The sequence below is a fragment of the Oncorhynchus kisutch genome, linkage group LG15, assembly GCF_002021735.2.
Source record: "Oncorhynchus kisutch isolate 150728-3 linkage group LG15, Okis_V2, whole genome shotgun sequence".
Classification (NCBI taxonomy): Eukaryota; Metazoa; Chordata; class Actinopteri; order Salmoniformes; family Salmonidae; genus Oncorhynchus; species Oncorhynchus kisutch.
Window position 1 is genome coordinate 49,153,043 of NC_034188.2, and position 12,976 is coordinate 49,166,018.

General features: G+C 43.8%; 1 protein-coding gene across 1 annotated transcript in view; it reads left to right on the plus strand.

Annotated features, from left to right (window-relative positions):
- Positions 1–12,976, plus strand: part of LOC109905378 (out at first protein homolog) — a 31,395-nt gene that overhangs the window by 13,907 nt on the left and 4,512 nt on the right. Inside the window, exons 2-3 of the mRNA XM_020502712.2 lie at positions 379–513; positions 982–1,162. Coding sequence (XP_020358301.1) covers positions 379–513; positions 982–1,162 — 316 coding nt within the window. The remainder of the gene's footprint in view (positions 1–378; positions 514–981; positions 1,163–12,976) is intronic.

A 12,976-nucleotide genomic window follows, 5' to 3' on the forward strand; every position in this document is an offset into this window, starting at 1 on the left:
TTTGGGCACCGATTTGACTGTAAATAAGCAGTGTTAGTGAAAGGAGACTGAATGTGAATTTATTTTTCCAAATCTCTCATTCTAATGTGGTTTAATGTGTAACAGTGCAGATGCAGAATGAAGGGTTCAGTTGCTTAACTTGCATTTCAACCTTGTTTCAAGCCTACTATACTGGTCCAAAACAGTATGGCACACCCTGTGAGCAAAACGTTTTAAAAATGGTAAATTAAAATCTTTCTTATTGGACAAGTCCAGGAAGTCCCTCACTGTTTCAATTGTTTGTTTTGTTTTCTTCCATATGGTGCATAATGAACACGACCCAAATCCTATGCAGTTACCCTGCCTCACAATCGGTCTCCCTCCTTCCCTCCCCTTCAGCATGTGAAGATCTTCCGGGCACTCATCCTTGGGGAGCTGGAGAGGGGCCAGAGCCAGTACCAGGCCCTGTGCTTCATCTCGCACCTCAACCACAATGAGTTCATCCCCAGCGAGTCCATGGCCCGACTCAGACAGGTATGTGTCACCCACTGGGGTTCTAACCCGGGTCTCGGGTGCTTCAAGGCTGTTAGTTGCTGAGTTAAAGGCATTAGCTCAGGGCGCTAACAGAAATATTCAGGTCTCAGGCAAGTTTAGTCAACGCATGAGAGTGGATCCAAACCTCCTCTGCTACATGTGCACTAGTAGTACAGAGAAAATAACTTTCTGAGTTGCCTTGTTTGAATATGTTGAAAGTGTATCCTTCCTCTCCTTCAGGTAATCACTGATCTAACATGATACTTGCTAGCAAGTGGTTCCTATGTAGCTTCCACCTATTCCTGCTATGTCAGATCAGTGATAACGCCAAAGGAAGGGTACAGGGAATAACAAATAATAAGGCCAGTGGGTACCCTTGCTGGGAGTGTGGGGGGAAGTGAATGAGCATTATCCCATTTGATAAATAAAGTGACCATGGTGACATGACTTTGTCCTGTGGTCCACCAGAAAAACCCTCAATCCATTCGCACGGCGGAGGAGAGGCGGGGCCTGGACCAGCTGACCATGAACGTGGCAGTGAACCTGAGCCAGGCTTGGCAGCTCAGCAGCCACATCCACAACATGTGCAGTGAGGCCCGGGAGGCTATCTACACCCGGGAGAGGGACGTCAAACATTGGCTGGAGAGAGGTCAATAGAATGAATATGTGGGCACATCGTCACAGATTTGAATTGATTTTGGGCAACGTGACATATACAACAAAATGCACAATGTGGACACAGAGGATATCGCTTGAAAGTATTAATTAAAATGCTTATTTCCAAAGTGGTCCTCAATGGTAAAAACAATAACACATAATGATTTAAAATACAAGACAACATTACGAACAACCATAAATATTAATTTATATTGACATCCTAAAAAGTGGCACTATTCACTGCGCTTCTCCCTAACCTTAAAGATCAACCATATTAAAACAATCTATTTTTTTATTTTTTTATTTAACCAGGTAGGCAAGTTGAGAACAAGTTCTCATTTACAACTGCGACCTGGCCAAGATAAAGCAAAGCAGTTCGACACATATAACAACAGAGTTACACATGGAGTAAAACAAACCTACAGTCAATAATACAGTAGAAAAATAAGTCTATATACAATGTGAGCAAATGAGGTGAGAAGGGAGGTAAAGGCAATAAATAGGCCATGGTGGCAAAGTAAATACAATATAGCAATTAAAACACTGGAATGGTAGATTTGACAGTAGATGAGTGTGCAAAGTAGAAATACTGGGGTGCAAAGGAGCGAAATAAATACAGTAGGGGAAGCGGTAGTTGTTTGGGCTATTTATAGATGGGCTATGTACAGGTGCAGTGATCTGTGAGCTGCTCTGACAGCTGGTGCTTAAAGCTGCTAGTGAGGGAGATAAGTGTTTCCAGTTTCAGAGATTTTTGTAGTTCGTTCCAGTCATTGGCAGCAGAGAACTGGAAGGAGAGGCGGCCAAAGGAGGAATTGGCTTTGGGGGTGACAAGTGAGATACAGTGCCTTGCGAAATTATTCGGCCCCCTCGAACTTTGCGACCTTTTGCCACATTTCAGGCTTCAAACATAAAGATATAAAACTGTATTTTTTTGTGAAGAATCAACAACAAGTGGGACACAATCATGAAGTGGAATGACATTTCTTGGATATTTCAAACTTTTTTAACACATCAAAAACTGAAAAATTGGGCGTGCAAAATTATTTTGAAGCCTGAAATGTGGCAAAGGTCGCAAAGTTCAAGGGGGCCGAATACTTTCGCAAGGCACCGTATACAGTGGGGAGAACAAGTATTTGAAACACTGCCGATTTTGCAGGTTTGTCTACTTACAAAGCATGTAGAGGTCTGTAATTTGTATCATAGGTACACTTCAACTGTGAGAGATGGAATCTAAAACAAAAATCCAGAAAATCACATTGTATGATTTTTAAGTAATTCATTTGCATTTTATTGCATAACATTTTTTTAAATGTGTTATTTTTATTTCACCTTGATTTAACCAGGTAGGCTAGTTGAGAACAAGTTCTCATTTGCAACTGCGACCTGGCCAAGATAAAGCATAGCAGTGTGAACAGAGAACACAGTTACACATGGAGTAAACAATAAACAAGTCAACATAGTAGAAAAAAATTATCTATATACATTGTGTGCAAAAGGCATGAGGAGGTAGGCAATAAATAGGCCATAGGAGTGAATAATTACAATTTAGCAGATTAACACTGGAGTGATAAATGATCAGATGAACATGTGCAGGTAGAGATACTGGTGTGCAAAAGAGCAGAAAAGTAAATAAAATAAAAACAGTATGGGATGAGGTAGGTAAATTGGGTGGGCTATATACCGATGGACTATGTACAGCTGCAGCGATCGGTTAGCTGCTCAGATAGCAGATGTTTAAAGTTGGTGAGGGAGAGAAGTCTCCAACTTCAGAGATTTTTTGCAATTTGTTCCAGTCGCAGGCAGCAGAGAACTGGAAGGAAAGGTGGCCAAATGAGGTTTTGGCTTTAGGGATGATCAGTGAGATACGCCTGCTGGAGCACGTGCTACAGGTGGGTGTTGCCATCGTGACCAGTGAACTGAGATAAGGCGGAGCTTTACCTAGCATAGACTTAGATGACCTGGAGCCAGTGGGTATGGCGATGAACATGTAGCGAGGGCCAGCCGACTAGAGCATACAGGTCGCAGTGGTGGGTGGTATAAGGTGCTTTAGTAACAAAATGAATGGCACTGCTATAAACTGCATCCAGTTTGCTGAGTAGAGTATTGGAAGCTATTTTGTAGATGACATCGCCGAAGTCGAGGATCGGTAGTATAGTCAGTTTTACTAGGGTAAGTTTGGCGGCGTGAGTGAAGTACGCTTTGTTGCGAAATAGAAAGCCGACTAGATTTGATTTTGGATGGGAGATGTTTGATATGAATCTGGAAGGAGAGTTTGCAGTCTAGCCAGACACCTAGGTAGTTATAGATGTCCACATATTCTAGGTCTGAACCATCCAGGATGGTGATGCTAGTCGGGTGTGTGGGTGCAGGCAGCGACCTTAGATGAGCTGGGCAGGATGGATATAGGTCTGTAACAGTTTGGGTCCAGGGTGTCTCCCCCTTTGAAGAGGGGGATGACCACGGCAGCTTTCCAATCTTTGGGGATCTCAGATGATACGAAGGAGAGGTTGAACAGGCTGGTAATAGGGCTTGCGACAATGGCGGCGGACAGTTTCAGAAATAGAGGGTCCAGATTGTCAAGCCCAGCTGATTTGTATGGGTCCAAGTTGTGCAGCTCTTTCAGAACATCTGCTATCTGGTTTTTGGTAAAGTAGAAGCTAGGGAGGCTTGGTCGAATAGCTGCGGGGTGGGGGGGGGGGGGGGGGGGGGGCTGTTGGCCGAGGTTGGAGTAGCCAGGAGGAAGGCATGGCCAGCCGTTGAGAAATGCTTGTTGAAGTTTTCGATTATCACAGATTTATCGGTGGTGACCGTGTTACCTAGCCTTAGTGCAGTGGGCAGCTGGGAGGAGGTCCTCTTGTTCTCCATGTACTTTAGTGTCCCAGAACTTTTTGGAGTTAGAGCTACAGGATGCAAATCTCTGCTTGAAAAAGCTGGCCTTTGCTTTCCTGACTGACTGCATGTATTTGTTCCTGACTGCCCTGAACAGTTGCATATCGCAGGGACTATTCGATGCTATTGCAGTCCGCCACAGGATGTTTTTGTGCTGGTCGAGGGCAGTCAGGTCTGGAGTGAACCAAGGGCTGTATCTGTTCTTAGTTCTGCATTTTTTGAACGGAGCATGCTTGTCTAAGATGGTGAGGAAGTTACATTTAAAGAATGACCAGGCATCCGCAACTGACGGCATGAGGTCAATATCCTTCCAGGATACCCGGGCCAGGTCGATTAGAAAGGTCTGCTCGCAGAAGTGTTTTAGGGAGCGTTTGACAGTGATGAGGGGTGGTCGTTTGACCGCGGACCCGTAGCGGATACAGGCAACGAGGCAGTGATCGCTGAGATCCTGATTGAAGATAGCAGAGGTGTATTTGGAGGGCAAGTTGGTCAGGATAATGTTTATTAGGGTGCCCATGTTTATGGATTTAGGGTTGTACCTGGTGGGTCCCTTGATGATTTGTGTGAGATTGAGGGCATCTAGCTTAGATTGTAGGACTGCCGGGGTGTTAAGCATATGCCAGTTTAGGTCACCTAACAGAACAAACTCTGAAGCTAGATGGGTGGCGATCAATTCACAGATTGTGTCCAGGGCCCAGCTGGGAGCTGAGGGGGGTCGGTAGCAGGCGGAAACAGTGAGACTTATTTCTGGAGAGATTCATTTTTAAAATTAGAAGTTCGAACTGTTTGGGCATAGACCTGGAAAGTATGACAGAACTTTGCAACTCCTCCCCCTTTGGCAGTTCTATCTTGACGGAAAGTGTTATAGTTTGGTATGGAAAGCTCAGAATTTTTGGTGGCCTTCCTAAGCCAGGATTGAGACACGGCAAGGACATCAGGGTTGCAGAGTGCGCTAAAGCAGTGAGTAAAACAAACTTAGGGAGGAGGCTTCTGATGTTGACATGCATGAAACCAAGGCTTTTTCGATCACAGATTAACTACACACAGAGCCTGAGTTCGCGGCTGGGTTCGACAGATAAAACATAAATAAACCAAATGGAGTACCGTGATTAATGGACAGTCCAGCAGGCATCAGCTATGTAGCCAAGTAATCATAGTGTCCAGGGGGCAGCAGTAGATGGAACAGGGAAGCCGCAACTACGCTAGCACGCGGGTGACACAGCGTTTAGTAGCCCGGGGTTGGTAGAGGGGAGTCTCCTCAGACGGAGGCCGGTTGAAGGCACAGCGGATGCAGTATTCGTCGGCAGACCAGACGTGGTGTTGTGTCGGAGCGCCGTGTCGACAGAGAATCCAAGCCGGATGGCGAAAGAGGTATTGTAGAATTTTGTTTGCTAGCCGGGAGATGTGTCTGGCTCACGGCTAACTGGTACTAGCTTCGTGGCAGTGGCGTTAGCCACTATAGCCAATCGGTAGCAGTGGTGATCCGGTGCCAAGGTCCAGACTTTACAGCAAGGATCCGGTGGAGTATTGGGCTCTAGCCGTGTATGAGTGGGGTTCGGGTGAACAGCTAGTAGGCCGGGAGGTGGGCCTCAGGGATAGCTTCGGTACTGGGTGCCATGGAGGGTGCAAGCGAGCTGTGAAGATTAGAAGTAGTGGCACAGGGATTATGGCAGGAATCCGGCGTTGTTATGGAGAGACAGTCCGATACAGGTAGATTGGCGAGTAATATCCAGACTAAGAACAGGGCTGGTATCTGTGCAGAAGGTAAAAGCCGCTAGCAGTGGCTAACAATGACTAAATCGCTTGTAGCTAATTAGCTGGTTAGCTTCTGGAGGTTCTTGAATGTGTTCTAAAGTTTAAAATAATAGCGATTCCGTATCACATTGGGTGAGGCAGGTTACCGGCAGGTTACCGGAAGGTATAATCGAATTAAAAATCGAAAAGATAATTTTTTTTGTTGTTGAAATATATACAAAAGTACACGAGAGGACAAACAAAACACGTCTACACTGCTACGCCATCTTGGATGACATAAGTATTTGATACATCAGAAAAGCAGAACTTAATATTTGGAACAGAAACCTTTGTTTGCAATTACAGAGGTCATACGTTTCCTGTAGTTCTTGACCAGGTTTGCACACACTGCAGCAGGGATTTTGGCCCAGTCCTCCATACAGACCTTCTCCAGATCCTTCAGGTTTTGGGGCTGTCGCTGGGCAATACGGACTTTCAGCTCCCTCCAAAGATTTTCTATTGGGTTCAGGTCTGGAGACTGGCTAGGCCACTCCAAGACCTTGAGATGCTTCTTACGGAGCCACTCTTTAGTTGCCCTGGCTGTGGGCCCCATCCATCCTCCCCTCATTACGGTGCAGTCGTCCTGTCCTCTTTCCAGAAAAGCATCTCCAAAGAATGATGTTTCCACCTCCATGCTTCACGGTTGGGATGGTGTTCTTGGGGTTGTACTCATCCTTCTTCTTCCTCCAAACACTGCGAGTGGAGTTTAGACCAAAAAGCTCTATTTTTGTCTCATCAGACCACATGACCGTCTCCCATTCCTTATCTGGATCATCCAGATGGTCATTGGCAAACTTCAGACGGGCCTGGACATGCGCTGGCTTGAGCAGGGGGACCTTGCGTGCACTGCAGGATTTTAATCGATGACGGCGTAGTGTGTTACTAATGGTTTTCTTTGAGACTGTGGTCCCAGCTCTCTTCAGGTCATTGACCAGGTCCTGCCGTGTAATTCTGGGCGGAGCCCTCACCTTCCTCATGTCATTGATGCCAAACGAGGTGAGATCTTGCATGGAGCCCCAGACCGAGGGTGATTGACCGTTATCTTGAACGTCCATTTTCTAATAATTGCACCAACAGTTGTTGCCTTCTCACCAAGCTGCTTGCCTATTGTCCTGTAGCCAATCCCAGCCTTGTGCAGGTCTACAATGTTATCCCTGATGTCCTTACACAGCTCCCTGGTCTTGGCCATTGTGGAGAGGTTGGAGTCTGTTTGATTGAGTGTGTGGACAGGTGTCTTTTATACAGGTAACGAGTTCAAACAGATGACGTTAGTACAGGTAATGAGTGGAGAACAGGAGGGCCACCTAAAGAAAAACGAACAGGTCTGTGAGAGCCGGAATTCTTACTGGTTGGTAGGTGATCAAATACTTATGTCATGCAATAAAATGCTAATTAATTACTTGAAAATCATACAATGAGATTTTGGGGATTTATGTTTTAGATTCCGTCTCTCACAGTTGAAGTGTACCTATGATAAAAATGACAGACCTCTACATGCTTTGTAATTAGGAAACACTGCCGATTTTGCAGGGTATCAAATACTTGTTCTCCCCAGTGTACCTGCTGGAACGCGTGCCGCGGGTGGGTGCAGCTATGGTGACCAGAGAGCAGAGATAAGACGGGACTTTACCTAGCAGGGTCTTGTAGATGACCTGGAGCCAGTGGGTTTGGCGATGAGTATGAAGCGAGGGCCAGCCAACGAGCGTACAGGTCGCAGTGGTGGGTAGTATATGGGGCTTTGGTGACAAAACGGTAGACAGCATCCAATTTGTTGAGTAGGGTGTTGGAGGCTATTTTGTAAATGACATCGCCAAAGTCGAGGATCGGTAAGATGGTCAGTTTTACGAGGGTATGTTTGGCAGCATGAGTGATGGATGCTTTGTTGCGAAATAGGAAGCCAATTCTAGATTTAACTTTGGATTCATGTGAGTCTGGGAGGAGAGTTTGCAGTCTAACCAGACACCTAGGTATTTGTAGATGTCCACATATTCTAAGTCAGAACGGTCCAGAGTAGAGGTCGACCGATTAATCAGAATGGCCGATTTCAAGTTTTCATAACAATCGGAAATCTGTATTTTTGGACGCCGATTTGCCAATTTTATTTTTTATTTTATATATATATATATATATATATATATATATATATATATATATATATATATATATATATATATATATATATATAAAATTGGCAAATCGGCGTCCAAAAATACTGATTTCCGAAAAAATGTGTATATGTGTGTATGTTTTAAGACTTTTATTTAACTTGGCAAGTCAGTTAAGAACACATTCTCATTTTCAATGACGGCCTAGGAACGGTGGGTTAACTGCCTTGTTCAGGGGCAGAACGACAGATTTTCATCTTGTCAGCTCGGGGGATCCAATCTTGCAACCTTACAGTTAACTAGTTCAATGCAATAACGACCTGCCTCTCTCTCTCGTTGCACTCCACAAGGAGACTGCCTGTTATGCGAATGCAGTTAGCCAAGGTAAGTTGCTAGCTAGCATTAAACTTATCTTATAAAAAACAATCATAATCACTAGTTAACTACACATGGTTGATGATATTACTAGATATGATCTAGCGTGTTCTGCGTTGCATATAATCTGACTGAGCATACAAGTATCTGACTGCGCTGTTTATGACTTCAAGCCTATCAACTCCCGGGATGAGGCTAGTGTAACCGAAGTGAAATGGCTAGCTAGTTAGCGCGCGCTAATAGCGTTTCAAACGTCACTCGCTCTGAGCCTTCTAGTAGTTGTTCTACTTGCTCTGCATGGGTAACGCTGCTTCGATGGTGGCTGTTGTCGTTGTGTTGCTGGTTCGAGCCCAGGGAGTAGCGAGGAGAGGGGCGGAAGCTATACTGTTACACTGGCAATACTAAAGTGCCGATAAGAACATTGAATAGTCAAAGGTTAATGAAATGCAAATGGTATAGAGGGAAATAGTCCTATAATTCCTATAATAACTACAACCTAAACCTTCTTACCTGGGAATATTGAAGACTCATGTTAAAAGGTACCACCAGCTTTCATATGTTCTCATGTTCGGAGCAAGGAACTTAAACGTTAGCTTTCTTACATAGCACATATTGCACTTATACTTTCTTCTCCAACACTTTGTTTTTGCATTATTTAAACCAAATTGAACATGTTTCATTATCTACTTGAGGCTAAATTGATTTTATTGATGTATTATATTAAGTTAAAATAATTGTTCATTCAGTATTGTTGTAATTATCATTATTATAAATACATTTAAAAAATCAGCCGATTAACCGGTATCTACTTTATTGGTCCTCCAATAATCGGTATCGGCGTTGAAAAATCGGAATCGGTCGACCTCTAGTCCAGAGTAGTGATGCTGGACGGGCGGGCAGGTGCAGGCAGCGATCAGTTGAAGAGCATGCATTTAAGTTTTACTTGTATTTAAGAACAGTTGGAGACTACGGAAGGAGAGTTGTATGGCATTGAATCTCGTCTGGAAGGTTGTTAACACAGTGTCCAAAGAAGGACCAGAAGTATACAGAATAGTGTCGTCTGCGTAGAGGTGGATCAGAGACTCACCAGCAGCAAGAGTGACATCATTGATATATACAGAGAAGAGAGTCGGCCCAAGAATTGAACCCTGTGGCACCCCCATAGAGACTGCCTGTTATTGTTTAGAACCTTGAGCGTGGCTGAGGTGCACCCATGACCAGCTCTGAAACCAGATTGCATAGCGGAGAAGGTACAGTGGGATTCGAAATGGTTGGTGATCTTTTTGTTAACTTGGCTTTTGAAGACCTTAGAAAGGCAGGGTAGGATAGATATAGGTCTAGCAGTTTGGGTCAAGAGTGTGTCCCCCCCCTTTGAAGAGGGGGATGACTGCAGCTGCTTTCCAATCTTTGGGAATCTCAGACGACACGAGGTTGAACAGGCTAGTAATAGGGGTTGCAACAATTTCAGCAGATAATTTTAGAAAGAAAGGGTCCAGATTGTCTAGCCCGGCTGATTTTGTAGCTCTTTCAGAACATCAGCGGACTGGATTTGGGAGAAGGAGAAATGGGGAAGGCTTGGGCGAATTGCTGTGGGGGGTGCAGTGCTGTTGACTGGGGTAGGTGTGGCCAGGTGGAAAGCATGGCCAGCCGTGGAAAAATGATTATTGAAATTCTGAATTATAGTGGATTTATCGGTGGTGACAGAGTTTTCCTATCCTCAGTGCAGTGGGCAGTTGGGAGGAGGTGCTCTTATTCTCCATGGACTTTGCAATGTCCCAGAACTTTTTTTGAGTTTGTGTTGCAGGAAATACATTTCAGCTTGAAAAAGCTATCCTTGGCTTTTCTAATTGCCTGTGTATATTGGTTTCTAACTTCCCTAAAAAGTTGCATTTCTCGGGGGCTGTTCGATGCTATTGCAGAATGCCACAGGATGTTTTTGGGTTGGTTAAGGGCAGTCAGGTCTGGAGAGAACCATGGGCTATATCTGTTCCTGGTTCTACATTTCTTGAATGGGGCATGCTTATTTAAGCTGGTGAGGAAAGCACTTTTTTAAAGAACAACCAGGCATTTTTTACTGACGGGATGAGGTCGATATCCTTCCATGAATACCCAGGCCAGGTCGATTAGAAAGGCCTGCTCGCTGAAGTGTTTCAGGGAGCGTTTGATAGTGATGAGTATGATAATGATTGCACATCATACCAATCCTTAAAATAAATACACCTGACCAGCAGTACCGGGGGCACAAGGGTCAGTGGAGTGGTTTCCCTTACAATTACGACCTTGACCAAATTAAACTTTATTCTGTGGAAATGGAAACTGTCTATTCCATAGACAAATGCCTATATGGAAAAACGTGCTCCTCGCAGTACTGTTTACTCTTGGGATTTTACAAGACATAACACGAGCTCTGGTATTGTGACTGTGTTGGTTATAGACCATATCAATGCGTTTCATGTAACCTGGGGCGCGATCGTTTAAGATGTCAAGCATATGATTTAAGTTGGTCCACTCTGGACTCCAAAGGCAACAAGCCCACCTTCAGGAACTCCCCTACCCCTATGTGGGTCCTAGGGGAGACATTCAGCATATACCTGAACATTATTTTGCAAGACCTGCGTTCTCTTTTTCAGCTTTTTTGATAGCCCACTATACCAAACAGAGCAGGCATAATCAACATGACACTGAATCAAGGTTGAGACAAACAGTTTAACTTTAATGTTAAAATATCTAGTGTTATGATGTCAATTTAATTTGTTTGCCATTTTTATTTTTTTTAATTTTTAGCAGCAATCAGGTCTCCAGAAAGGGATTTATCTAGGGACACAAAGATAAGATACTTGTTTTAGATTCGCTCTCCTTGCCTGGACAGTTTACCGTTATCTTGTCAGCCCTAAGCAATCTGTTTTGTTCCAAACAAAATCGATTCAGTTTTTACCAAATGTAGTGACAATTTTAATTTGCTTAATGAGCTCAGCTCAAACAAATAATTTGTGATACCTTTGCTATGGTAAAAGTAGTTAATGAAAGTCTGGCCATAGTGTCCAGAGCAGAAGGGTAACTTCTGAACCAGAGATGAAGCTATATAGTGGTAAAAAAAAAAAATATCCAGGACAATACTACAGGATTTTACATAAGGGGGAGTTTTTAAGCCAGTGTCCATTTAAAAAGTTCTAAAGTATACAAGGCTGATGTAAGTTGACATTAACGGCATCTATATAATGTTGGGATTTGGTCTTATCCATTTTGTAACTTGCCTGGTTTCTACAGTTAATTTAACCATCATAATCTTGTTGTAGATTTGTCCTTCTGAATCTGGCCAGGTAGCGATCCCTTTTCCTTATGAGGTCTAAGATCTCGGAAGTGATCCATTTCCCTGACCGATGTTTGATTTGAATTTGTTTCATCGAAGCCAGAGTCGAGTGCAGACAAGCATATCCTTAAAAAGATACCAAGCTTGATCAACATCACAGTTTAGTACATGAGATCAATCCAAAATTCCCAGGACCTCTACATAACGTTTTTTTTTGTTGTATTGTTTCATAGACCGTACCTTCATGAATATATTACCAGCTCTAGTAGCATTATGGATTTCTTACGGGTACAGTAGGTTACCATATGATCACTAAAACCAATATTTAAAACTCCTGACTGGCAGACATCCTCTTGATCTGATACAATAATCAAATCCAAAGTCGATTTACTGTCAATACGCACCTGGGTTGGCTCAACAATTAGTTGTTCTAGTCCAAATAGCTGATTTTAAAGTTATAAAGGGCATTTACTAGTGTACTTTTCTTGGGTGATAACTGCACATTTGTATTAAAATCGCCGATAAAATACACCAAGTATAGGATGACATTTAGGAAGAAGTATATCTACCCATGAAACCTCAAGACCATCCATTTTCAGATCTGAAAGAGGGTTAAAATGCACATCATTCCTAGTAAAAACACACACGCCACCACCGTTTCGGTCAATTCTATGAACGCTATGAACACGGTAGTTCAACCTCATGGTTGGATGGGTCAATTGAGGACGATGTCGCAGTAACTACTGCAGCTCGTGTGTTTAGAAGCAAGGAATTTTAGTTCCTCTAATTTCAGCAGTAGGCTCTGCGTTCACATGGATAAAATGAAGTCCTCTCTGGTTGAAACAGTCAAACATGTCATTTTCTGTGCCCACTGCTGATACATGACGATCTCATCTAGATTGCACTCATCATCCCTGCTTGTGTCCAGCATCCCAATGTTTGGCACCGCATTTAAACAGCATACATTGCACAATGTTACTTTGAGACTTTACAGCTTCATCATATGACAAGGGGTTGATACTTCCACACTTTGTGAACAAACAAATGTCACAATCCACTGCTTTTGAATTCTTCCTTTTGGTCTTACCACAGTTTGGGCATAGTTGTTTAGCTTGCTTTGTGGTGTTTGGGCCAGGATGGGTGTACAGTGTAGCAGGCTTAATGTAACACGCAGCTTGTTGGAGTTAACACCGGTCTCAGCTGTGTTTACTGTGTACCTTCCCCGAGCGGCTCAGCTGTTGCCGTAGGAAAGGTGATATCAGGTGCTGGTGCTGTGCTGGAAAATGTCCCCCCTGCCAGAATCCCCCCCCCCCCTTTGCGTTCTTCATTGCTG